The sequence below is a fragment of the Oryctolagus cuniculus genome, chromosome 7 (assembly GCF_964237555.1).
Source record: "Oryctolagus cuniculus chromosome 7, mOryCun1.1, whole genome shotgun sequence".
In the NCBI taxonomy this organism is placed as follows: domain Eukaryota; kingdom Metazoa; phylum Chordata; class Mammalia; order Lagomorpha; family Leporidae; genus Oryctolagus; species Oryctolagus cuniculus.
Window position 1 is genome coordinate 125,555,078 of NC_091438.1, and position 26,413 is coordinate 125,581,490.

The following is a 26,413-nucleotide window of genomic DNA, read 5'->3' on the forward strand; positions in this document are numbered from 1 at the left end:
TGAGTGCTTACCATATATGTAGTATTATGCTTTGTGCTTTTGGGGGGCTTAAAACTCCTCAAAGAATTTATGTTCAAAATGAGGCAATCAAATATTCACACAAAGAACTAATAAAGAATATGATTTATTATAAAATGAGCAGGATAGAGTGAGGACTATTACTGTTTGTGAAAGAGGCATGATGGGGTACTATCTTAGGAAAGGTACATGTAGGCTGGACCTTTAATTGTTTCACTAGTAGAAGGGAGGATTATTGGGAAAGGAAACTCATGTGAGGGAATGGCATGTGCAAGTTAATGAGAACGTACAGCTGGTCTCTGGACCATGAAATCTACTTAGAGTCTATTTGCTGTGGTCTTGGTATTGGCTATAGGTTATTGATGTCTAAGTGAATATTTGTTAAAAGGCTTCTGTGTCACAGAGTACCAAAATATATTATGGCATTTAATCCTCTCAACAACTCTATAGAGTAGTTTTTGATTACAAACTTCAGTCTCCTCTAATTTAGCCCATTCTGTCTAAGGTAATTCATTCTAGCAGCTTTCTTTTACTACTGTTTACCATTTTCTCTTCCATATCTCAGGTAGAAGAGAATACAGACATGCTTCTTCTCACTCTTTTTGTCTCTCTCTAGATATAGTTATATGGATATATGAAGAGGTCTTCAAAAAGTTTATAGAAAATCTGTATATAAAAATATTCACAGACGCAGGTTGCATATTTTAGGAAGTGAGCAGGTGGCGCGGGCTTGAGCTGCGGCGGGGTCTGGGGCGCGGAGCAGCAGCGGGAGGAGGAGGACACGTGGCAGCAGCAGTGGTAGCAGCCCCAACAGCAGCGGCGGCGGCGTCAGCCTGAGCCGCCTGCCACCCTCCCTCCCTCCCGCCCAGTGCAGCCCTAGCTCCCCGCGCTTGGCTCCCCCGGCCCCACTCGCTCTTGGCCGGGAGCTGCTCTTTTCCTCTCCTCTCCGCCTCACCGCCATAGGACCTGGCGCCGGGCTCAGAGTACTGCGATCATGGGGAAGGGGGTTGGATGCGATAAATATGAACCTGCAGCCATCTCCGAACATGGCGACAAAAAGGGCAAAAAGGCCAAGAAGGAGAGGGACATGGATGAACTAAAGAAAGAAGTTTCTATGGATGACCACAAACAGCCTTGATGAGCTGCATCGGAAATACGGGACAGACCTGAGCCGAGGCTTGACAACTGCTCGAGCTGCTGAGATCCTGGCCCAAGATGGCCCAACACCCTCACTCGCCCTCCCACCACTCCTGAATGGGTGAAGTTCTGTCGGCAGCTGTTCGGGGGCTTCTCCATGCTGCTGTGGATCGGAGCGATTCTCTGTTTCCTGGCTTACGGCATCCTAGCTGCTACGGAAGAGGATTTTTTTTTTCTTTTTTTTTTGACAGGCAGAGTGGATAGTGAGAGAGAGAGACAGAGAGAAAGGTCTTCCTTTTGCCATTGGTTCACCTTCCAATGGCCACCACGGCTGGCGTGCTGCGGCTGGCGCACCGCGCTGATCCGATGGCAGGAGCCAGGTACTTCTCCTGGTCTCCCATGGGGTGCAGGGCCCACGCACTTGGGCCATCCTCCACTGCACTCCCTGGCCACAGCAGAGAGCTGGCCTGGAAGAGGGGCAACTGGGACAGAATCTGGCGTCCCGACAGGGACTAGAACCCGGTGTGCCGGTGCCGCAAGGCGGAGGATTAGCCTAGTGAGCCGCGGCGCCGGCCGGAAGAGGATTTTGACAACGATAATCTGTACCTTGGCGTGGTGTTGGCTGCGGTCGTGATCATCACTGGCTGCTTCTCCTACCATCAAGAAGTGAAAAGCTCAAAGATCATGGAGTCCTTAAAAAACATGGTCCCTCAGCAAGCCCTGGTGATTCGAAATGGTGAGAAGATGAGCATAAATGCAGAGGATGTGGTGGTCGGGGACCTGGTGGAAGTGAAGGGGGGAGACCGCATCCCTGCTGACCTCAGAATCATATCGGCGGCGGCTGCAAGGTGGATAACTCCTCACTCACTGGTGAATCAGAACCCCAGACCAGGTCTCCGGATTTTACAAATGAAAACCCACTGGAGACGAGGAACATCGCCGCCTTTTTCATCAACTGTGTTGAAGGCACTGCATGTGGCGTCGTTATATACACTGGGGATCGCACGGTGATGGGAAGAATCACCACACTTGCTTCTGGGCTAGAAGGGGGCCAGACACCCATTGCTGCAGAAATTGAACATTTTATCCACCTCATCACGGGTGTGGCTGTGTTCCTGGGTGTGTCTTTCTTCATCCTTTCTCTGATCCTCGAATACACCTGGCTTGAAGCTGTCATCTTCCTCATCGGCATCATTGTAGCCAACGTGCCAGAAGGTCTGCTGGCCACCGTCACGGTGTGTCTGATGCTTACTGCAAAACGCATGGCAAGGAAAAATTGCTTGGTGAAGAACTTGGAAGCTGTGGAGACCTTGGGGTCCACATCCACCATCTGCTCAGATAAAACTGGAACTCTGACTCAGAACCGGATGACAGTGGCCCACATGTGGTTTGACAGTCAGATCCACGAAGCTGACACGACAGAGAACCAGAGTGATGTCTCATTCGACAAAACGTCAGCCACCTGGCTCGCCTTGTCCAGAATCGCAGGTCTCTGTAACAGGGCGGTGTTTCAGGCCAACCAGGAAAACCTACCTATTCTTAAGCGGGCTGTTGCAGGGGATGCCTCCGAGTCGGCACTCCTGAAGTGCATCGAGCTGTGCTGCGGTTCCATGAAGGAGATGAGGGAGAGATACACCAAAATCGTCGAGACACCCTTCAACTCCACCAATAAGTACCATTCATAAGAACCTCAACGCCAATGAGCCGCGGCACCTGCTGGTGATGAAGGGCGCTCCAGAAAGGATCCTGGACCGGTGCAGCTCTATCCTCCTGCACGGCAAGGAGCAGCCCCTGGACGAGGAGTTGAAGGTTGCCTTTCAGAACGCCTACCTGGAGCTGGGGGGCCTCAGCGAGCGAGTGCTAGGGTTCTGCCACCTTCTGCCAGACGAACAGTTCCCTGAAGGATTCCAGTTTGACACCGATGAAGTGAACTTCCCTGTGGAAACCTCTGCTTTATCAGGCTCATCTCCATGATTGACCCTCCACGGGCAGCTGTCCCCAATGCCGTGGGCAAGTGTAGTGCTGGAATTAAAGTCATCATGGTCACGGGAGACCATCCCATCACAGCCAAAGCCATCGCCAAAGGTGTGGGCATCATCTCTGAAGGCAATGAGACCGTAGAAGACATTGCTGCCCGCCTCAACATCCCAGTGAGCCAGGTGAACCCCAGAGACACCAAGGCCTGCGTCATGCATGGCAGTGACCTGAAGGACATGACTTCCGAGCAGCTGGATGACATCCTGAAGTACCACACGGAGATCGTGTTCGCCAGGACCTCCCCGCAGCAGAAGCTCATCATTGTGGAAGGCTGCCAGCGGCGACGGTGTCAGTGACTCTCCTGCTCTGAAGAAGGCAGACATCGGCGAGGCCATGGGCATTGCGGGCTCCGACGTGTCCAAGCAAGCACGGACATGATCCTCCTGGATGACAACTTCGCCTACATTGTGACTGGCGTGGAGGAAGGTCATCTGATCTTTGATAACTTGAAGATATCCATTGCCTACACCCTGACCAGTAACATTCCAGAGATCACCCCCTTCCTGATATTTATCATTGCAAACATTCCACTGCCACTGGGGACCGTGACCATCTTGTGCATTGACCTGGGCACTGACATGGTTCCTGCCATCTCCCTGGCTTATGAGCAAGCTGACCGTGACATCATGAAGAGGCAGCCCAGAAATCCCAAAATGGACAAACTGGTGAACGAGCGGCTGATCAGCATGGCCTACGGACAGATTGGTATGATCCAGGCCCTCGGGGGCTTCTTCACGTACTTCGTGATTCTGGCTGAGAATGGTTTCCTCCCCTTCCACCTGCTGGGCATCCGAGTGGACTGGGATGACCGCTAGATCAACGACGTGGAAGACAGCTGCGGGCAGCAGTGGACCTACGAGCAGAGGAAGATCGTGGAGTTCACCTGCCACATGGCCTTCTTCGTCAGTATCGTGGTGGTACAGTGGGCTGATCTGGTCATCTGCAAGACCAGGAGGAATTCCGTCTTCCAGCAGGGCATGAAGTACAAGATCTTGATATTTGGCCTCTTTGAAGAGACAGCCCTGGCTGCCTTCCTCTCCTGCCCTGGAATGGGCGTTGCCCTTAGGATGTATCCCCTCAAGCCTACCTGGTGGTTCTGTGCCTTCCCCTACTCTCTCCTCATCTTCGTGTATGACGAAATCAGGAAGCTCATCATCAGGCGGCGCCCTGGAGGCTGGGTGGAGAAGGAAACCTACTACTAGTGCCCCATCCCCCACCAGTGTTGCAGGCAGTAGCTTAACGTGCTGGCCACAATGCCACGTAGACTCTGAAGTAACTTCATTGTTCTTTCTTAAGTATCAGCATACTCTGGTGCTTGTTGATTTGTTATTTGTGCCTTTTAACATGTTGCTGGTTAATATTACCTTGAGAACATAAAGTATGTTCATTAGTAAATGACTGGTTTTTAATTTCTATTTTTTTCTTTTAGTTGGCTCTCTGGAATTATACATATCTATAGTCCTCAAGTATGGGCTTGCTGCTTGCGATACATGTTCAGTTCTGCTATTCAAGAAAGGCAAGTGATAGTCCTGCAGTACTTATTTTTCTCTTTTCCTCCATTTGTATTTTATTGGTCTCATTTAAAATTCATATAATATTACCTTAAACTTCCACAGCACTAATAAACAAGTACATTAAGAAAAACCTTATAGGGGTTTTATATAGGGGTCGGCATTTTAACTTTATAGGGGTTTCTTATAGGGGTCAGCATTGTGGAGTAGTGGGAAGACTGCTGACTGTGATGGCAGTATCCCACTTGGGCTGTAGTTCAACTCTATGCAGCTCCAGTTGCTATCCAGCTCCCTGCTAATGTGCCTGGGAAAGCAGCAGAAGATGGCCCAATACTTGGGTCCCTGCATGCACATGGAAGACCCAGATGAAGCTCCTGGCTTTGGCCTGGCTTAACCCTGGCCATTGCAGCCATTTGGGGAATGAACCAGCAGATGGAAGATGTCTTTCTATAACCATAAATTAAACAAAACAAAACAACAACTACAACAACAACAAAAAACAATGATGAGTTCTGTGGAGAAAAATAAAGCCAGGAGGAGGATGTTGTGGCAGGATAGTGGCAGGTACAGAGTTGCAGTTTTAAATAGGTGGTCAGGGAGGCAGATACTTGAGGTGAAGGAGTAAGTCCTGTGGCTGTTGTGATAAAGGACACATCAAATGCAAAGATCCTGGGTGAAAACTTACCTTGTCTCTTCAAGGCCCGGCAAGGGGGCTGCTGTGGCTAGTGAAGAGTGAGGGAAAGGGAGAGTAGCAGGAGATGAGTTCAGAGAGCTAAGTAGAGGGCCATTGTTAAATGTTTTTTATAAAGATTTTATTTATTTAATTGAGAAGTAGAGTTACAGAGAAAGGGAGAGACAGAGAGAAAGGTCTTCTTTCTGCTGGTTCACTCCCCAAATGGTCGCAATGGCCTGAGCTGGGCCAGTCCAAAGCCAGGAGCCAGGAGTTTCTTCTGGGTCTCCTACATGGGTGTAGGGGCCCAAGCATGTGGGACATCTTCCTCTGCTTAGCAGAGAGTTGGATTGGAAGAGGAAAAGTCGGGACCTCCGGCAGAGGCTTAGCTTGCTATACCACTGCACTGGCCCCCATTGTTAAACTTTTGTTCTTTGCTAATGTGATAGACAAAAAATTATCCTTTCCAATTTTTTAAAGAGTTGTTCATTTCTTTATTTGAAAGTTACAGAGAGAGAAAGAGACTGAGATCGATCAACCTTCTATCCGCTGATTCACTCCCTGGATGGCTGCAACCACTGGGGCTGGGTCATGCTGAAGCCAGTACTAGGAGCTTCATTCAGGTCTCCCACATGGGTGGCAGGAGCCTAAGTACTTGGGCCATCTTCTGCTGCTTTACCCAGGCCATTAGCAGGGAACTGTGTTGATAGCTTTACCCTGCTATACCACAATGCTGACCCCTTTCCAGTGTTTTATGACCTCATCTCTTGAAAACCATAATTTGTGTCTTCTGGCCTTTTTCTCTTGGATTGGGCGTCTTTTTTAAAATTTATTTAGCCTGAAACTCCATCTAGGTCTCCCACATGGATAGTAGGGGCCCAAGTACTTGGGCCATCCTCCACTACTTTCCCAGGTCCATAAGCAGGGAGGTAGTTCAGAAGTAGAGCAGCCAGGACTCAAACTGGTGCTCATGTAGGGTACCAGCATTGCAGGCAGTGGCTCAACCCACTGTGTCATGAGACAGGCCCGTCATTTGCTTTGTTTTTTTTTTTTTTTTTTTTTTTTTTTTTTTTAATTTTATTTTTTTTTATTTCCAGGCAGAGTGGACAGTGAGAGAGAGAGAGACAGAGAGAAAGGTCTTCCTTTGCCGTTGGTTCACCCTCCAATGGCCGCCGCAGCCAGCATGCTGCGGCCGGCGCACCGCACTGATCCAAAGGCAGGAGCCAGGTGCTTCTCCTGGTCTCCCATGGGGTGCAGGGCCCAAGCACTTGGGCCATCCTCCACTGCACTCCCGGGCCACTGGCCTGGAAGAGGGGCAACCAGGACAGAATCCGGCGCCCTGACCAGGACTAGAACCTGGTGTGCTGGCGCCGCAGGCGGAGGATTAGCCTATTGAGCCACGGCGCCGGCACCGTCATTTGCTTTGTAAGAGCACATTGACCTCTTGCTTCCCAGCCTACTTATATGTGTGTGTGTGTAATATAATACAGAGAAGTATGTGTATGAGTATATGAAAGCAAAGATACCCCCCAATTGTCTTTACATTTAACTTTAGTTAATAGTATTTTTTGCAGACTTTTTTTCTTTTTTAAAGATGTATTTTATTTATTTGAAAGACAGAGTTAGAGAGAGAAGTAAAGCCTGAGAGAGAGAGCGGTCTTCCATCTACTAGTTCACTCCCCAAATGACCACAATGGCTAGAGCTGAGCCAATCTGAAACCAGAAGCCAGGAGCTTCTCTGGGTCTCTCACATGGGTACAGGGGCCCAAGGACCTAGGTCATCTTCTATTGCTTTCCCAGGCCATAGCAGAGAGCTGGATCGGAAGTGGAGCAGCCGGGATTCAAACCGGCGCCCATATGGGATGCCGGCGCTGTGGGCCAGGGCTTTAACCGTCTGCGCCACAGCGCCAGCCCCAGCAGACTTTTCTTTAAAAGTCAAACTTATCAGTCTTTTTTCTATCTTACTTGGAAAGGGTTTGCCTACTCCAGATGTACTTATTGAAATAGAAAATCTTGGCCAGTGCCGCAGCTCACTAGGCTAATCCTCCGCCTGCGGCGCCGGCACACAGGTTCTAGTCCTGGTCAGGGCACCGGATTCTGTCCCGGTTGCCCCTCTTCCAGTCCAGCTCTCTGCTGTGGCCCAGGAGTGCAGTGGAGGATGGCCCAAGTGCTTGGGCCCTGCACCGCATGGGATCACCCCTTTGGATCAGTGCGGTGCGCCGGCCGCAGCGCGCCAGCCATGGTGGCCATTGGAGGATAAACCAACGGCAAAAGAAAGACCTTTTTCTCTCTTTTTCTCTGTCTCTCTCTCTCACTATCCACTCTGCCTGTTAAAAAAAAAAAAAAGCGTAAGGGTGCTGGCGCTGTGGCATAGTAGGCTAAGCCTAAGCCTGTGGTTCTGGCATCACATATGGGTCCCAGTTCGAGTCCCAGCTGTTCCACTTCCTATCCAGCTCTCTTCTATGGCCTGAGAAAGCAGAAAATGTCCAAGTGCTTGGACTCCTGCACCTGTGTGGTGCAGGAACTTCCCAGAGGAAGTTCCTGGCTCTTGGCTTTGAACCGGCCCAACTCTGGCTATTGTGGCCATTTGGGGAGCAAGCCAGTGGATGGAAGACCCTGAGTGATAATACAGAATAGTGATATAGGAAGAGATATAAGGTAGATTGTCATATTCAAAAGTAACAGTTGTGGAGCTGGTGTTATGGTGAGGCAAGGTAAACTGATACTTGGGACGCTGACATCCCATGTTGGAGTACCAGTTTTTGAGTACCTGAGAAAGCAGTGAAACATGGCCCACGTGCTTGGGCTCTGCCACCCACATAGGAGACCAGGAAAGAGTTCCAGGCTCCTGGCTTCAGCTTGCCTTAGGTCCAGGTCTTCCAGCAATTTGGGTAGTGAACCATCATATGGAAGATCTGTCTCTATCCACTCCCCCTTTCTGTCTTTCTTTCTGCATTGGGGAAATAATTTTTTCTTATAAAAATTTTTTATAATTTTATAAAAGCTGTTGCAAATTGTATCTCCATTTTTGTTGAATTATATAGAACATTGGTGGGTGCTTGAAAAATTCTGTAAGTATTCCCTAAACTATAGAGTAGAGTGGGGTGATTTTCATTCTCCATTTTATACATTTCAGTTTGGTTTGAGGTTTTTATAAGGAGTATGTATGAGTGAACTTCCAAAAGTTCATGGCAGAATCATCTCAAAAGACAAATTCAGGGGCCCAGTGCTGTGATGTAGCAGATTAAACCTCTACCTTAAACACTGGCGTCCCATATGGGGCCAGTTCTATTCCTGGCTGCTCCAGTTCCAATCCAGCTCCCTGGTAATGCTCCTGGGAAAGCAGCAGAATGGCCCAAGTGCTTGCAGGCACACATGTGAAAGACCCAGAAGAAGCTCCTGGCCCAGCTCCATCTGTTGTGGCTGTTTGTGGGATGAACCAGTGGATAGAAAAATCTCTGTCTCTGTCCTCCACCCCATAACTCGGCCTTTCATATAACATAAATATTTTTAAATTTTTAAAAAAATAAAAAGACAAGTGTATTTTGGTCTAAAAAATTTTGCACTCCATATGTAGTTTTCTGATAAACAGTTTCCATGAACTTTTTGAGGACCCCTTGTATTTCTATCTTTTTTATTTTTAAAGATTTTTTTAATCCATTTATCTGAGAGGTAGAGTTACAGAGAGTGAGAGGGAGAGACAGAGAGAAAGGTCTTCCTTCCTTTGGTTCACTCCTCACATGGCTGCAACTGTGCCAATCTGAAGCTAGGAGCCAGGTGTTTCTAAACGTCTCCCATGTGGGTGCAGGGGCCCAAGCAATTGAGCCATCATCTGCTGCTTTCTCAGGCCTCAGCAGAGAGTCAGATTGGAAGAGGAGCAGCGGGACTAGAACTGGTGCCCCCATGGGATGCTGGCACCGTAGGCAGAGGATTAACCTACTGTGCCATGGCGCCGGCCCCGAGGATCCCTTGTATTTCATAACAATATATTTTCTATTTTTCTTCTTTTTATGTTTTTTGTTTTTTCTTTTATAAAATATATTTTAAAAATTAAAAATTAACATTAAGAAGTATGCATAAATTTGCCTCCCAGTTTTCTTCCAAAAATTGGACTCTTTAGTCAATCTGTTAACTAGATTAAGTACCTCCCATGAAGTTTACCTCAGTATATTTTAATTAAATGCATTTTATGTCCAGGGTTTTTTCAGAATCTGGAAATTTCATCATAGTTCTCTACTCTGTGACACATAAGGAACCTGAGTTTTATGAATGCCTTCCTTGTGACGTTGGGATCTGTGACCTTCAGTTTCAGTTACTAACCAGCCAAGAAACATTACATCTTTTCAAAGTAAGTCATTTGATTACCTGGTATATTAATAACTGTTTGGAGCTAACACACCTGGTATATTAACAACTGTTTGGAGGCTAAAACCAGTGGCTTCTACCCTTTAAAATAGTAATTCAAGTTAGTGGGGTTTGCTTATTTTTTCTTTTTTTAAAAAAGACATTTATTTATTTGAGAGTCAGATTTACACAGAGAGAAAAGGAGAGGCAGAGAGAGAGAGCGAGAGAGAGAGGTCTTCCATTTGCAGGTTCACTCCCTAAATGGCCACAACCACTAGAGCTTCGGTGATCTGAAGTAGGAACAAGGAGCTTTCTCCGGGTCTTCCCAAGCAGGGGCCCAAGGACTTGGGCCATCCTCTACTGCTTTCCCAGGCCACAGCAGAGAGCTGGATTGGAAGTGGAGCAGCCGGTACTGAACCAGCACCTGTATGGGATGCCAGCACTGCAGGCGGTGGCTCTACCCACTATGCCACAATGCTGACCCTGGCTTTGTTTATAAATAATCTTATTAAATATTAAGTTTATTCACATTTATTGTTATATTTTATTAGGAAATCTTTTTTCTTTTTTTTTTTTAGATTTATTTTATTTATTTGAAAGACAGAGTTACAGAGAGAGGTAGAGACAGAGAGAGAGGTCTTCCAACTGCTAGTACACTACCCAGATGGCCGCAATGGCCAAAGCTGCACTGATCTGAAGCCAGGAGCCAGGAGCTTCTTCTGGGTCTCCCATGTAGGTGCAGGGGCCCAAGGACTTGGGCCATCTTCTACTGCTTTCCCAGGCCATATCAGAGAACTAGATCAGAAGAGGAGCAGCTGGGACTAGAACTGGCACCCATATGGGATTCCAGTGCTCCAGGCCAGGGCTTTAACCCATTGTGCCACAGCACTGGCCCCCATTAGTAAATCTTAACCCATATCTCCAGAACCAAATTATATACAGAATTTAAGGTTACCCACAGGTTAACTTACCCACAATTTTTTTTTAAATTGTTGAAGAATGTATTAATAGTTTATATGTTGTGCCATTTTATATTCTTGAGCATTAATTTTGTACTGAGTTTTCTTTTTCTTAACAGTGTTATTTTTAAAATATGTTCATAAGACAAAAATGTTTTTCACACTTAGAAGACAATATATATATAATTTGTGACACCAGAATATATTATTTCTGTATTAGGTCAATACAAATCATCTAAGTGATGATCACAGAAAAAGCAGATCCTTTAAATTATAGATAACAGTATATAAAAACGTTCAATGACCACTTTTCAGTAAGAGTGTTGCTTATCCTAGGTCTAAGACCAACAATCAAAATGCATTCTTTAGTTTATTATGAAATTTTTTTAGGGGCCAGTGCTGTGGTGTAGTGGGTTAAAGCCCTGGCCTGAAGCGCCAGCATCCCATATGGATGCCGGTTGTAGTCCCGGTTGCTCCTCTTCCAATCCAGCTCTCTGATATGGCCTAGGAAAGCAGTAGAAGATGGCCCAAGTCCTTAGGCCCCTGCACCCACGTGGGAGACCCAGAAGAAGCTCCTAGCTCCTGGCTTCAGATTGGCACAGCTCTGGCTGTTGTGGCCAATTGGGGAGTGAACCATCAGATGGAAGACCTCTCTCTCTCTCTCTCTCTCTGCCTCTCCTCTCTCTGTGTAACTCTGACTTTCAAATAAACAAATCTTTAAAAAAAAGAAATTTTTTTAAAAAAATTATTTATTTGAAAGGCAGAGTTACAGAGAGGCAGAGGCAGAGAGAAAGAAGTCTTCCATCTGCTCGTTCACTCTCTAAATGGCTGCAATGGCTGGAGTTGGGCTGATCCAAAGCCAGGAGCTAGGGGCCTCTTCTGGGTCTCCCTTGTGGATGCAGGGGCCCAAGGACTTGGACTATCTTTTACTGCTTTCTCAGGCCATAGCAAAGAGCTGGATGGGAAGTGGAGCAGCTGGGACTCGAACTGGCACTCATGGGATGCCGGCACTGCAGGTGGTAGCTTTACCTGCTACATCATAGCACCGGCCCCTAGTATGAAATATTTAATGCTTCTAAATAACCATATGTATCTATATTCAGACCCTGTTGTTGTGCCTTCTGTAAGTTCATTTATAAGTCATGAGTCAAGTTTTTAAGCTTTAATTATAAATGTAATATTTCTAAATGAGATCTGATAATTTCTAGTTTAGAGACCTATTGCTTATTTTTTTAAATTTATGATTTATTTTTATATGCATTTTTATTCATTTTCATTATAGACAGACAGAAAGAGCTCCCGTTTGCCGGTTCACTCTCCGAATATGTACCACAGCTGGAGTTGGGTCAGTCTAAAGCTGGGAGCCAGATCAATGCTGGCCTCCCATATGAGTGAGAGGGACCTAGCTGCCTCCCAGGGTGTGACGAGCAGGAAGCTGGAATAGGGAATGGAGCTGGAACTTGAACCTAGGCATTCCCAATGAAGGATGTAGTAGTCCCCAGTGGTGTCCTAACCACTAGACCAGATGTCTGTGGTAGAGACATATATCATTTTATTCTTTAGATGGTATCCTCAGTTCATAGTTATATTCAGTGGGTTCCTGGTTAAGTTATGTGATGTAGATGATTAAGTGTTTTTGTTTATGTAGCCATGGAAACAGACAGTTGTAAAAGAAGATTACAGTAATAGAAATTAGAAGTGTCCCTCCACCCCCTTAGTGTTTCTGAGCGACTGCTCATCCAAGTAGAGTTCTCTGGTGTTTTTATTTAAGTCTGTTTTATTTCAGAATGTTGAACCTTCTGACAAAAATCCAATCCATTTTGAACTGAGTGCTGAAAGCCATAATGCAGAAACAGAGTTCTTCAACAAGGTGTCAAAGAATTTTTCATTTAAGAGGTAAAGGATAAATTTTTTTCCTGACATAAACCTTTTAAAAAATCATTTGTTAGTTTTTGGTGAGTAATCAACATAACTTTTCAATTATTTACGATAAGATTATTTGTAAATCATATGTCCCATAGGTATTTTTCTTTTTCGTTTTTTTAAGATTTTATTTATTTGAGAGGTAGAGTTATGTACTGAGAGGGAGAGACAGAGAGAAAGGTCTTCCATCCACTGGATCACTTGCCCAGTGGCCACAGTGGCCAGAATTGGACCAGTCTGAAGCCAGGAGCCAGGAGCCAGGAGCTTCTTTGGGGTCTTCCACATGGGTGCAGGAGTCCAAACACTTAGGCCATCTTCTACTGCTTTCCCAAGGGGCCAGGGTTCTTGCTGCTCATGTGAGAGACCCAGGTGAGTTTCCTAATTCATCCTAGCAGTTTTTGTTATTTTCTCCACTTTTTGACTAATCTGAAATCCAGGAACTAAAGTCAAAGTGTTGGCAAGACTGCATATCTTTTAGGGGCTCTAGGGCAGGGATGGAGAACACCCAGGCCACAGGGTATATGAGGCTTCTGAAATCATTTGCTCTGGTCATGCAAAGGCAACCTCCTGCAGGACTTGAACTTCAGTATAACTACAGCAGACTACTTTTCAAGTTGCTAATTTTGTGTAGCCCACAAATGGTGTTATAAATATCCAAAAGGCTCCTGACTGAAAAAGGTACCCCATTCCTGTGGGAATGATAGGTTTTGTTGTATTTTACAGCTTCTGGAGACCACCCACATTCCTTGTCTGTTGGCACCTCACTCCAGATTCAAAGGCAGCAGCATAGCATCTTCATCTCTCTCCCTTCCTCCCTCTTTACTCCACTTTACATCTCTACTTAGTCTCCAGCCTGTGCTTCCACTCTCATCCTCCTCTGACTCAGATCCTCTTGCCTCCCTCTTTTCAGTCCTTTGTGACTACATTGAGATCACTTGGACAATTCACAATAACCACCCCCTCAAGATCCTTGAAACAGGTTAGATCCCAAGAGAACCACCAAATTCTATGGCTTTGCAGGAACACCTCCACATCCTAAATTCTAGGGCTTCATTTTTTTTGACTCTATGGAAGAAAAAGCCAAACTGAGGAGATGGTTGGAATTTCTTTAGCAGTGTTGTTAAAAGCCTCGTTTATTTTCAACTCTGACCAAGGCTTTAATAAAGATCATTCATCTCATATTTTAGTAAAATTTTGTCTTATGTGACAAATTGGTATTGTAACTATGTAAGTTTTTTCTTTTTGCTTTGAGTACTTAAAAGGCTAAAATGATTTTATTGCTCCATATCAATTTTGTATGTATCATAAGTAAGTGTGAAACATTAATTCCATGCCACAACTCAGGTGTACAAAAATGCAGTGTTTTTTAAGTTATTGAACTTAATGTCTGTTTTGGGCCCCAATTCATTCTAGTGGGTTATAGAAACCAATTTCAGTCAATTCAAGGTCTCTTCATCTCCTTTCCTCTGGGGTTATGTGTAGTGGTATACCAATACTGATGATAAGGGGTCATGTGGTGGTCATACATCTATGCTGCTGTGTCTCTGAGAAGATTTACTTAATTGGGAGACTGAGAGATTGAGAGCAAGAACACTCTCATCTGCGTGTTGACTCTCTAGATTCCTGCAGTGGCCCTGAGCTGGGGACTAAAGCTGAGAGCCAAGGAACTCAATCCAGGTCTCCCAAATAGAGGGCAGGAAACCAACTACTTGAGTCATTAGTTGCTGCCTCCCAGGGTCTGCATTGATGTCAAGAACAGGGTTAAGTATCCAACCTATGTACTCCGATATGGGACATGGATATCTTAACTTGAGTTTTAACTCTAAGCCAAATACCCGTCCCTGTTGAGTTTGTTTTTTTTTTTTGTTTTTTTTTTTTTTTTTTTTTTTTTTTTTTTTTTTTTTTTTTTTTAGATTTATTTATTTATTTAAAAGGCAGAGGCAGAGAGAGAGAGAGAGAGGTCTTCCATCTAATAGTTCACTCCCCACATGGCCACAGTGGCTAGAGCTGTACCAGTCTGGAGCCAGGAGCCAGGAGCTCTGGTTCTCCCACGTGGGTGCAGGGGCTTAAGGGCTTGGGCCATCTTCTACTTTCCCACACCATAGCAGAGAGCTGGATTGGAAGATGAGCTAGGTCTCAAACCAACGCCCATATGGGATGCCAGCACTGCAGGCTGCAGCGTTATCCACTGTGCCATTGTGCCAGCCTGAGGTGTTTTCATTTACAGCTGGTATTCACAAGTTTATGTAGGTTCCTGCTGCATCTCCTTTGACACTTTTCAGGTCGCTAGTTCTCTGTCATGTTCATGCCACACTGAGCACATGGGATATCATTCTGTATTTTCCATGTCATTCTTGAATGTTGGGTGAGTTCTTTGGGGAACTGGTGCAGGTGCCTAAGCATACCATACAGACTTTCTGGTTGCTTTGCTGCAATACTTGCACAGAAAGATTTCTGTGAGTGTCTGCTTTTCCAGGTTACTAGGTTTTAGGGCAAGTCTCCTCGATATCTTCAAATCTGCCTGGAGTTTTCTGTTCTCCTTGCTACCAAGGAGTATCCTGAGGAGTATACAGGATGCAGGAGCTTCCTTTTGGTTTAATCTTCCCTTTTTCCTAATGCATCCTATTACTAGTTTATGATATGAAAAACTTGATGCATGTACTATTCTATTTTTAATTTTTTTTTATTTGACAGAGTTATAGACAGTGAGAGAGAGAGAGAGAGACAGAGAGAAAGGTCTTTCTTCTGTTGGTTGACCCCCCCAATGGCTGCTATGGCTGGAACTGCACCGATCTGAAGCCAGGAGCCAGGTGCTTCCTCCTGGTCTCCCATGCGGATGTAGGGGCCCAAGCACTTTGGCCATCCTCCGCTGCCTTCCCAGGCCGTTGCAGAGAGCTGGACTGGAAGAGGAGCAGCTGGGACTAGAACCAGTGCCCATATGGGATGCCAGCGCCACAGGCTGAGGACTAACCAAGTAAGCCATGGCACCGGCCCCGACATGTACTGTTCTAAATATTAAAGTTTTCTTTTAAAATTTTTTAAAAATGTATTTATTTGTTTGAAAGACAATTACACAGAGATAAGGCTGAGCCAAAGCACCAGCCCTAAATCTTAGTTTTAAACCCTAATTCAGGGGCCAGCACTGTGGCGCAGCAAGTTAAAACCCTGGCCTGACGCACTGACATCCCATATGGGTGCCAGTTCTAGTCCCAACTGTTTCTCTTCCGATCCAGCTCTCTGCTACAGCCTGGGAAAGCAGTAGAGGATGGCCCAAGTGCTTGGGCCCTGCACCCACGTGGGAGACCCGGAAGAAGCTCCTGGCTCCTGGCTTTGGATCGGTGCAGCTGTAGCCATTACAGCCAATTGGGGAGTGAACTAGTGGATGGAAGACCTCTCTCTCTGTCTCTACCTCTCTCTGTAACTCTTTCAAATAAATAAAATAAATCATTAAAAATAAAACCCTAATTCTGCTTTTGAAACTCCGTGCCAGTACTCAAAATTTTGTTGTGTTCTGCTAAGGCATGCTACCTGTGATACAATGACTACAACTTACTAAATGGGAGGTGATGCCTCAATTTCTCAAAGTATTTTCCCACCAAAGATACAAATATATAGGAAAATGTAGTTCCATGTTTGGACCCAACTACTTGAGCCATCACCTGCTGCCTTGCAGGTTCCTTCCTCATAAGCAGGAAGCCAGCATCAGGTATGGAGCTGGCACTTGAACTCAGGTACATGTGAATGTCTCAACCTGCATTTTTTTTTTTTTTTTTTTTTTTGGTGAAGTGTTACTAAAAGTCAGTGGAAAGTAATAATGCAGAGGGTATACCTGATGGGCCAAGCAGCATCTCAATGAAGAACTAAGAGCCTTAACCTGCATCTTAAGCACAAGGGAAAACGCTTGCCCCTGGTTTTCCTTAACTTCATGCTATTTAATATTTAGTACGGTGGGTGTATATTTCTATCACCAGATTATGAACTTTTTCACAGCATGTGTCTTATTTATTTCTGAAGTAGTCAACCAAAAGATGCTCACTAACTGTTGATTCTTGTGACATTAACAATATGGGGTTAAACCTAACATGATCTAGCATAAGGGGAAGTTTATTAATCATGAATCTGACTAGACCAGCTTCGCTGGTCATCTAACATGGAGATTGAGCTGAAAGAGATAATAATCTATGGTTTCAGATACTAAATTAAGTGATGCAAATACCACTGTAATTTATTAAATTGACTTTATTCAATTTAAAAAAAAAACGGGAAGAACGCTAGATTACTTCAGGGTTTTTTTGTTTTTTTTTTTGTCTCTCCCTCTACTCTCTAGATCTTCCCAAAAGTTATCTCCTGGGAAAATGCCAGTAAATGATCAGGACTCTGGTGTTGAAGATGAAGATTTTTCTCCAAGACCAATTCCTAGTCCTCATCCAGTGAGTCAGAAGGTATCACTGATCTTATAATGAGTTCACCTTTGTGGTTAGAGACCTAAAAGTCTTTTCATGTTAAAGCTCTGAATATGACACAAGCTTATTTAAATGTCACTCTAACGTATATGTGATTCTCTCTCTCTCTCTATGTATATATGGATAGATAGATATCTCACCGGTATATATATACATGTAGTGATATATAAATATAATAAGTACATAATTAGTATTCCTAGAGAAAACTGGGGCATAGATTGGTTAAGTTTCCTGCTGAAAATCACACAAAGGCATTCAGTTATTAAATAAACCTGTGAAATGTAGTAAAGGTAGGATTCTAATTTAGGATGTTTAATTTCAGAATCTGGTGCTTTTTTTTTTTTAGATTTATTTATTCATTTGAAAGAGCTACACAGAGAGAGAAGGAGAGGCAGAGAGAGAGAGAGAGAGTTCTTCCATCCACTGGTTTACTCCCCAACTGGGTGCAACAGCTGGAGCTGTGCCGATCCAAAGCTAGGAGCCAGGAACTCCTTCTGGGTCTCCCACGTGGGTGCAGGGGCCCAAGGAACTGGGCCATCTTCTACTGCTTTCCCAGGCCACAGCAGAGAGCTGGATCTGAAGTGGGGCAGCCAGGACCCGAACTGGTGCCCACCTGGGATGCTGATACCGCAGGGGGTGACTTTACCTGCTACACCACAGCATCAGCCCCAGAATCTGGTGCTTTTAACAGCCATATAGATTGAACATTTTTCTCTATAACCACAGTTTGATGTTGGTTTTTATTATCATATTAGAAAATATCCTGCTTGTTCTCAGAGGTTAATTACTAATAACCCCTATCATAGCTTTTTTTTTTTTTGGACAGGCAGAGTTAGACAGTAAGAGAGAGAAACAGAGAGAAAGGTCTTCCTTTTCCGTTGGTTCACCCCCCAAATGGCTGCCATGGTTTCCTCCCGGTCTCCCACGCGGGTACAGGGCCCAAGCAGTTGGGCCATCCTCCACTGCCTTCCTGGGCCACAGCAGAGAGCTGGACTGGAAGAGGAGCAACCGGGACAGAACCGGTGTCCCAACTGGAACTAGAACCCGTGGTGCCAGCGCCGCAGGCAGAGGATTAGCCAAGTGAGCCGTGGCACCGGCCCATAGCTTTTTGACTGTAGTCTACCAGAAGGCTATTTTAGATTTGTTATTTACCTTTACTGGACTGTTGCTTACTTGAGAAGAAAAAGGAATGGGATAGGTTTTTAAAAACTACAATTTATGACCAAATTCATCACAGTCAGTTTGCTGTCTTTCAGCTCTTTTGATATCAGTAGGAGGAATAGGAGTGAGTGACTTCGCTTAATGGAGAAATATTTTGAAATATTTATTTGAAGATTCTTTGTTAAGGATGTATAAACATTATTTGCTGCTAGATTTGTTGAAGCATTCTACGTGTGATTAATTTTTTTGCTGAGTAAAAATGTCTGTTGCATAGTTTCCCATGTTCTGTAATCTAGGCAGTGTTAATCAGTATTTCATTAAAAGACATTCAGTTATTAAATAAGCATTTGAAATGTTTAGTTACATTCAGAGGGTAAGAGCCTTATTTATTTTGTTCACAGTTGTATTCCTAGTGCCTAGCACGTTGAAGATGCCCAGTAGATATTTATTTATGATCTAAATAATGAATACTTTTTAATACATAATCAGATATAATATGTGAAATCCCAGTCTAAGGAAAGTTATATGCACATTTTCCCCTTAAAAATACATTTTTTTGTTCTTCTTTCTCATTTATAGGTTTCTAAGATTCAACCATCAGTTCCTGAACTTTCACTTGTGTTGGATGGCAATGTTATAGAATCAAAGCCTCTGCCTAATCCACTGGAAATGGTGAATGATGAAAATCCTCCCTTGTCAATGAACCACTCTGAACACTTGAGACCATTGCAACCCCAGCTCTGTGATGAGAAACACAGCTTTGAACCTGTAGAACCTTCCCTGAGACAGCTATCAAATCAGTTAAAGCAAGTCACTGCTCCTTTGAGACATTGCAAAGTAAGACAGCCATCTACCTGTGCGAAAGGGAGCCCTTACATTGGGAATGTTGTCAAACCATCTTCTCCTAATGGGCCATCTCCTGATACAGCTGAAAAGCTTCAAGCAGTGTCTGCTGGAAATGTACCAAAAGAAGAGTATCCCATGAGACCTTCTACCTTCAATTCTAGACAGTCTTCTCTTGCTCCACAGCCTCACCCACACAATTTTATTTTTTCACCCCATAACTTGAGAAGACCAATGGAACTTCATATGCCCGCTGCACCCCCACCATCTTACTATCCCACAAATGTTTGCAGTTGTTGTCAGCATCATGGCCATATTCAATGTAGTCCAGTAAATTCTTGGCAAGGAACAAATAAAGTAGGATCAGTTCAAGACCTGCAGTCTGAAGCTCTTCAAAAACCTTCTTTATTTCACCCAAATGGATGTCCTGCTATGTGCCATAATGCCTTGTATTCTTCAAGTAGTCCAATAGCCTTGAGACCTCAGGGAGGTATGAGCAGTTGTTCTCCCTGCAGCAATATAGAACCATCGCCTGTGACAAAATTGCCTTCACGTGTGGATTCATCTAACCCACAGCCCTGTGCAGTGTGCATTCACACACCGAAGACTGAGTCTGATAATGGCATGATGGGCCTGACTCCAGATGCGTATCGGTTCCTCACAGAACAAGACAGACAGCTGAGACTACTTCAAGCCCAGGTTTGTTTGGAACTTTCTTTGTTCTGTTAAATTTTTGGTTTCCTGAAAACTACCAACTCTTTTCAGTAATTATTTTTTATGTGTTTATATTTCAACCAACCTTAATAGTTTACTGATAATATTTATTTTTCTATATTAATAAGGTTAATCCTCTAAAATTAATGTGATTAGTTGAGTACAATAGTGCCATTTATAAGGAAATAAAAAATCAGTGGTTTAAAAGGGAGATTCTTTCACTTTTGCATATATACTCAAGAGAAATGAAAAAAAATTTCTGCAAAAAGCCCTGTGTATAAATATCTGTAGCAACATTATTCATTATAGTCTAAACTATAAACAACCCAAATGTCTTCCTACTGATGGATAAACACAATGTGGCATATTTGTAAATGGAATATTATTCAGCAATCAGAATCAATAAAGTATTGATAAATGCTACAACCTTGAAAATATGCTGAGTGAAACTAGATACAAAGCTGTATATTATATGGATCTGTTTATATATAAAATGTCCAGAATAGGCGAATTCCTAAAGAAAGAAAATATATTAGTGGTTGACGGAGACTGGGAAATGGGGAAGGCGGGGTGATTACTAATGGGCCCCGAGTTTTTTTAGGGGTAGTACTCTGGAATTAAATACTGGGGATGGTTGTAAACTTAAGACACTAAAACCGCTGAATTGTACACTTTAAAGCAGTGGATTTTATGACATGTGAATTATATATTAATTTAAGGAAGAAGGATGTTGTTACCCAGTGGGATAAGCTGCCACCTATGATGCTAACATCCCATATTGGGGAACCCCATTCAGATCTCAGCTGCTCCACTTCCATCCGGTTCTCTGCTAATGTACCTAAGAAATCAGTGGAAGATGGATCAAGTACATGAGCCCCTGCCAGCCACATGGGAGACCCAGACAGAATCCAAGCTCCTAGCTTCAGCCTGTCCTAGTCCCAGCCATTGCAGCCGTTTGGGGAGTAAAATAGCAGATGGAAGATCTCTTTCTCTCTGTTTTTCCCTCTCTCTTTGTCACTCTGCCTTTCAAATAAATAAAATAAATCTTAAATAAATAAGAGTAGGAAGGATTTTAGTATTTGGATCTCAGCTTTGCTACTTATTAGTTATTTGACATGGACAAGTAACTTAACTTTTCAGTGCTATAAATTTTCTTAGTTGTAAAATGTATTTAATAGTAGTCTTCACAGGATTGTCATAAAAACCATATATGATTTTTAAAAATATTTTTATTTATACAGAGGGAATAAATTTTGTGTATTTCATATATTCAATTTTTTTTATTTATTATTTATTTATTTGACAGGCAGAGTTAGACAGTGAGAGAGAGAGAGACAGAGAGAAAGGTCTTCCTTTTTCCATTGGTTCACCCTCAAAGTGGTCACCATGGCTGGCGCATTGTGCTGGTCTGAAGCCAGGAGCCAGGTGTCTCTTCCTGGTCTCCCATGGGGTGCAGGGCCCAAGGACCTGGGCCATCCTCCACTGCACTCCTGGGCCACAGCAGAGAGCTGGACTGGAAGAGGGGCAACCGGGACAGAATCTGGCGCCCCAACCGGGACTAGAACCTGGGGTGCTGGCGCTGTAGGTGGAGGATTAGCCTAGTGAGCCACGGCGCCGGCCATCATAAATACAATTTTAAAAGCATAATGATACTTCCTAACCTACCTAACCCTTCCTCAGTCTCACTCTCCGTCCTTTTCTTGTTTTTCTTATAATTTTTACAATACCATACTTTTTTTTTTTTTTTAAGATTTATTTATTTGAAAAGCAGAGTTACAGAGAGGCAGAGTGAGAGAAAGAGATCTTCCATCCACTGGTTCACTCTCTAGATGGCCACAATGGCTAGAGCTGTGCCAATCCAAAGCCAGGAGCCAGGAGCTTCTTCCTGATCTCACAAGTGGTGCGGGGGCCCCAAATCGGCCTTCTTCTTAGCAGGAAGCTGGATTGGAACTGGAGCAGTCAGGACTCAAACCGGCTCCCATAGGGGATGCCTGCACTGTGGGTTGTAGCGCCAGCCCTAGTATTAGCTATTTTTTTTTTTTTAAGATTCTATTTATTTATTTGGGAGATAGCGTTACATTCAGTGAGAGGAAGAAACAGAGAGATCTTCCAGCCACTGGTTCACTCCTCAGATGGCCACAGTGGCTAGAGCTGAGCTGATCCGAAGCCAGGAGCTTCTTCCAAGTCTCCTGCGTGGGTGCAGAGTCCCAAGCACTTGGACCATCTTCTACTGCTTTCCCAGGCCACAGCAGAGAGCTGAATCGGAAGAGGAGCAGCCGGGACTAGAATCAGTGCCCATATGGGATGCCAGCACCGCAGGCAGAGGATTAACCCTCCACCACAGCACCGGTTCCCAGTATTAGCTATTTTTAAGATTTTTAGTTGTATTTATCTACTTGAAAGGCAGAGTGACCAAGAAAGAAGTCTTCCATCCACTGCTTCATCTCCAAATGCTACCAACAGCTGGAGCTGGTCCAGGCCAAAACCAAGAAGCTGCAATTCCATCCTGGTCTCCCGTGAGGTGGTTGGGGCCCAAGTACTTAGGCCATCATCTGCTGCCTCCCAGGATGCACTAGCAGGAAGCTGGTTTGGAAGCAGAGGTTCCAGGACTTGAACCAGGCACTCTGATAGGAGATGCAGGCATCCCAAGTGGCCATTTAACCTGCTACACCCACGCCATATCAAATATTATTAATATTTCTAGTTATAGGCATTTCTGATTAACCTTTATAAGAAGAATCTTATAGGGCCGGCGCCGCGGCTCACTAGGCTAATCCTCTGTCTTGCGGCGCCGGCACACTGGGTTCTAGTCCTGGTCGGGGCACTGGATTCTGTCCCGGTTGCCCCTCTTCCAGGCCAGCTCTCTGCTGTGGCCAGGAAGTGCAGTGGAGGATGGCCCAAGTGCTTGGGCCCTGCACCCCATGGGAGACCAGGATAAGTACCTGGCTCCTGCCATCGGATCAGCGTGGTGCGCCAGCTGCAGCGCGGCGGCCATTGGAGGGTGGACCAACGGCAAAGGAAGACCTTTCTCTCTGTCTCTCTCTCTCTCACTGTCTACTCTGCCTGTCAAAAAAAAAAAAAAAAAAAAATCTTATGTGAAATGTTCACCTCCAGCGTACACCCCCAATCTTTTGATTTATAAGTGAAATAGTAATAAAATGTTGATTTGAATTATTAGCCATTTGAGACTTTTCTTACATGTCAGTTTATGAATACTAAACAGCTTTGTTTCACTTTTAAATTTATACTTAGTTTAAAGTTCTTTTTAATAATTGATAATTTTCTACATTAAATGTTTCATGATGTGATATAATTGAAATATGAGAAAATAATTTAAAGTCAGTTATTGGGTCACTTTAGAATTCATTATTAGACTCTGCTGCTGCCACTTTTTGTTGATTACTTCACCATCAATTTAAAGTGTGCCTTTAATTGATACAGATCGAGCGTTTATTAGCAGCACAGTCTCTGCAGTCCGCTTCCTCTAAGACAACCAGTGTTGAAAACACAGTGCAAGCTGCGAGACAAATGGAGCCGGCTTCCATGGAAGCACAGCCTTCCCTTGGGTTGCAGATGAAAAAAAGTGTGAGCATTGCTGTGAGCACAGGTAATTTCTTCTTTATCTTTTATGAACTTAAAACTTATGCATCTTAAAAGCATCTTTTAAAATACTTTTCTTACCTGATTTTTGAATATTCACATTGAAATTGGTGCACAGTACAATAGAACCTAAACTAAGGTGACTTGTTTAAGCCTGTGTAATTTTTAGTCTTTATGAAATAAAACTATACCTGGACACAGATACAAACCTACAAAACATGATACTTTGTTTGGCTTTGCTACTTTTCTTTTTTATTTTTTTAAATAGTTTTAAAGATTTTTATTTACTTATTTGAGAGGCAGAATTACAGAAAGAGGGAGAGAGAAGTCTTCCATCTGCTGGTTCACTCTCCAAAAGGCTACAATGGCCAACACTGAGCCAAAGCCAGGGGCCAAGAGCTTCCTCTAGGCCTCGCTCGCATGTGGGTGGAAGGGGCCCAAACACTTGGGCCATCTTCTGCTACTTTTCCCAGGCCATTAGCAGGAAGCTGAATCAGAAGTGGAGCAACCAGGACATGTACTGGTGCCCATATGCGATATTGGTGCTGCAGGCAGTGATGTTACCTGCTATACCACAATGCTGGCCCCTGCTTTTTGTTTTAAGATTTATTTATTAATTTGAAAGGCATGGTGACAGAGATGGAGAGATCTTCCACCCACTGGTTCACTCCCCAAATTGCTTCAATGGCCAGGAATGGCTCAGGCTGAGCCAGAACTCTATTCTATCTCCCACATGGGTGGCAGGGACCCAACTACTTGGTTTGTCTTCCACTGCTTTCTCAGATGCATTAGCAGGAAGGTAGATCAGAAGCAGAGCAGGACTTGAATCTACACTCTAATATAGGATGTTGATGTCACAAGCAGTGGCTTAACCTGCTGAGCCATAACATTGGTTTTTTTTTTAACCATATTTTTTTTTTTTTAAGAAACAAGTTTTTGAAGTTTTAATTATTAGTAAAGCAGAGCAACAGAGAGAGACAGAGGTCTTCATCCACTGGCTCACTCCCCAAATGCAGGGACTCAACTGCTTGAGCCATTATCTGCTGCCTAATGGGATGTGCATTAGCAAGAAGCTGGATTGGAAGCAGAACTCAAACTGGAACCCAAGCACTCCAATGTGGGATGCAGGTGTTCCAAGTCACATTCTAACCACCGCACCAAATACCCAATACCCCAATACCCATGCTTAAACCAACCTCCCTCCCTCCCTCCCTCCCTCCCTTCCTCCCTTCCTCCCTCCCTTCCTTCCTTCCTTCCTCCCTCCCTTCTTTTTTAAGATTTATTTGTTTGAAACACAGAGTCACAGAAAGAGGGACAGACAGAGATTGATCCTCCATCTACCTGTTTACTCCTCAAATGGCCACAACTGCTAGAGCTGGGCTGATCTGAAGGCAGGAGCCAGGAGCCTCCTCTGGGTCTCCAGCATAGGTGTGGGGGCCCAAGCACTTTGGCCATCTTCCACTGCTTTCCCAGGCCATCAGTAGGGAGCTGGATCAGAAGTGGAGCAGCCAGGACTTGAACTGGCGCCCACATAGGATACCAGTGTCGCAGGTGGAGGTTTAACCTATGCCACAGTGTAACCCTGCCTAACCACTTCTTAAACCACTACATGTAGCAGTATTTCTCAAGTTGCAGATTGTAGATGGCTTATGGTGCAAAAGATGTTTTAGGGTGGTATATAGATGAATATTTTATGTTTTGTAGATGTATTTATTCTTATGAGTATTAGAAATAACTAGCACATCAAATCTGTGATTTCAGAGAAATGATAAAGCTTGGTAAAAATGAATTAATTCAGAGAAAAACATCAACAGTTAATGCATGCAAGTAGATCCTAAAATATGTGTACCTAGCCTATAAAGTTTGAGAAACAAATACTTGCCTGATACTACTTACATCTGTTACATCTCTAATGTAGTCAGATATTTAAAGTTTAAAGCCAGAGAACCTAGGGAATTGTGTTTCATATATTTTCTCCTGTTACTCAGAGCAGCAATTCTTTTTTAAAGATTTATTTATTTATTTGAAAGGCAGAGTTACAGGAAGAGAGAGAGAGAATCTTCCAGCAACTGATTCACTCCCAGAATGGCTACAAACAGCCAGGGCTGGGCCCAGGCCAAAGTCAGGAGCCTGGAACTCCATCCAGGTCTCCACGGGTGGCAAGGGCCCAAGCACTTGGCCCAGCTTCCACTGTTTTCCCAGGTGTATTAGCAGGGAGCTGGATCAGAAGTGAAGCATTGTGGGGCCAGTGCTGTGGCACAGCAGGTTAAAGGCTTGGCCTGAAGCGCCGGTATCCCATATGGGCGCCGGTTCTACTCCTGGCTGCTCCTCTTCCAATCCGCTCTCTGCTATGACCTGGGAAAGCAGTTGAAGATGGCCCAAGTCCTTGGGCCCCTGCACCAACGTGGGAGACCCGCAAGAAGCTCCTGGATCCTGGTTTTGGATCGGCGCAGCTCTGGCCATTGCAGCCATCTGGGGAGTGAACCAGCAGATGGAAGACCTCTCTCTCTGTCTCTACCTCTCTCTGTAACACTTTCAAATAAATAAAATAATTCTTAGGGAAAAAAAAAGAAGTGAAGCAGTGAATATCGGATGATGACATTGCAGGTAGCAGCCTAACCTGCTGTATCACAATGCTGACCCCAGCACAGTAATTTTCAAACATACATCTGCAAATTGTATTCAGAAGCTTAATATGTAAAGCAGATCATTTCAGAGCCCCTTCTCTTGAAGAGTGGCTTTGCCCTCAGTTGTTTTTTTTTTTAAAGATCTATTATTTATTTGAAAGGCAGAGTTAGAGAGTCAGCGGAGAGGGGAGACAAATCTTCCATCTACTTGTTCACTCCCCAAATAGCCCCAGTGGCCAGGGCTGGGTCAGGGCCACCAGGAGCCAGGAGCTTCTTCCCGGTCTCCCCCATGAGTTCAGGGGCCTAAGCTCTTGGACCATGCTCCTCCACTTTCCCAGGCAACGTTAACAATGAGTTGATAGGAAGTGGAGAAGCTGGGGCACAATTGGCGTGCATGTAGGGTGCT

The 26,413-nt window shown here is 44.4% G+C and overlaps 1 protein-coding gene and 1 pseudogene across 8 annotated transcripts in view; both read left to right on the plus strand.

The window, feature by feature from the left end:
* The window catches only part of STIL (STIL centriolar assembly protein), an 83,246-nt gene that overhangs the window by 32,625 nt on the left and 24,208 nt on the right, over positions 1-26,413 (plus strand). For all 7 annotated transcript variants that reach the window (XR_007923643.2, XM_051856492.2, XM_051856498.2 and 4 more), the window contains 6 exons: positions 4,622-4,708; positions 9,571-9,721; positions 12,463-12,572; positions 16,927-17,041; positions 18,803-19,765; positions 23,222-23,387. Coding sequence is in view for 6 of the 7 variants with exons in the window: in XM_051856492.2 (XP_051712452.1) it covers positions 4,622-4,708; positions 9,571-9,721; positions 12,463-12,572; positions 16,927-17,041; positions 18,803-19,765; positions 23,222-23,387 (1,592 nt within the window). In the remaining variant the exon portion in view is untranslated. The remainder of the gene's footprint in view (positions 1-4,621; positions 4,709-9,570; positions 9,722-12,462; positions 12,573-16,926; positions 17,042-18,802; positions 19,766-23,221; positions 23,388-26,413) is intronic.
* Positions 982-4,439, plus strand: LOC100340502 (sodium/potassium-transporting ATPase subunit alpha-1-like; annotated as a pseudogene). Its single transcript, XR_011390172.1, has 2 exons — positions 982-1,380; positions 1,728-4,439. The product of XR_011390172.1 is annotated as a sodium/potassium-transporting ATPase subunit alpha-1-like (transcript).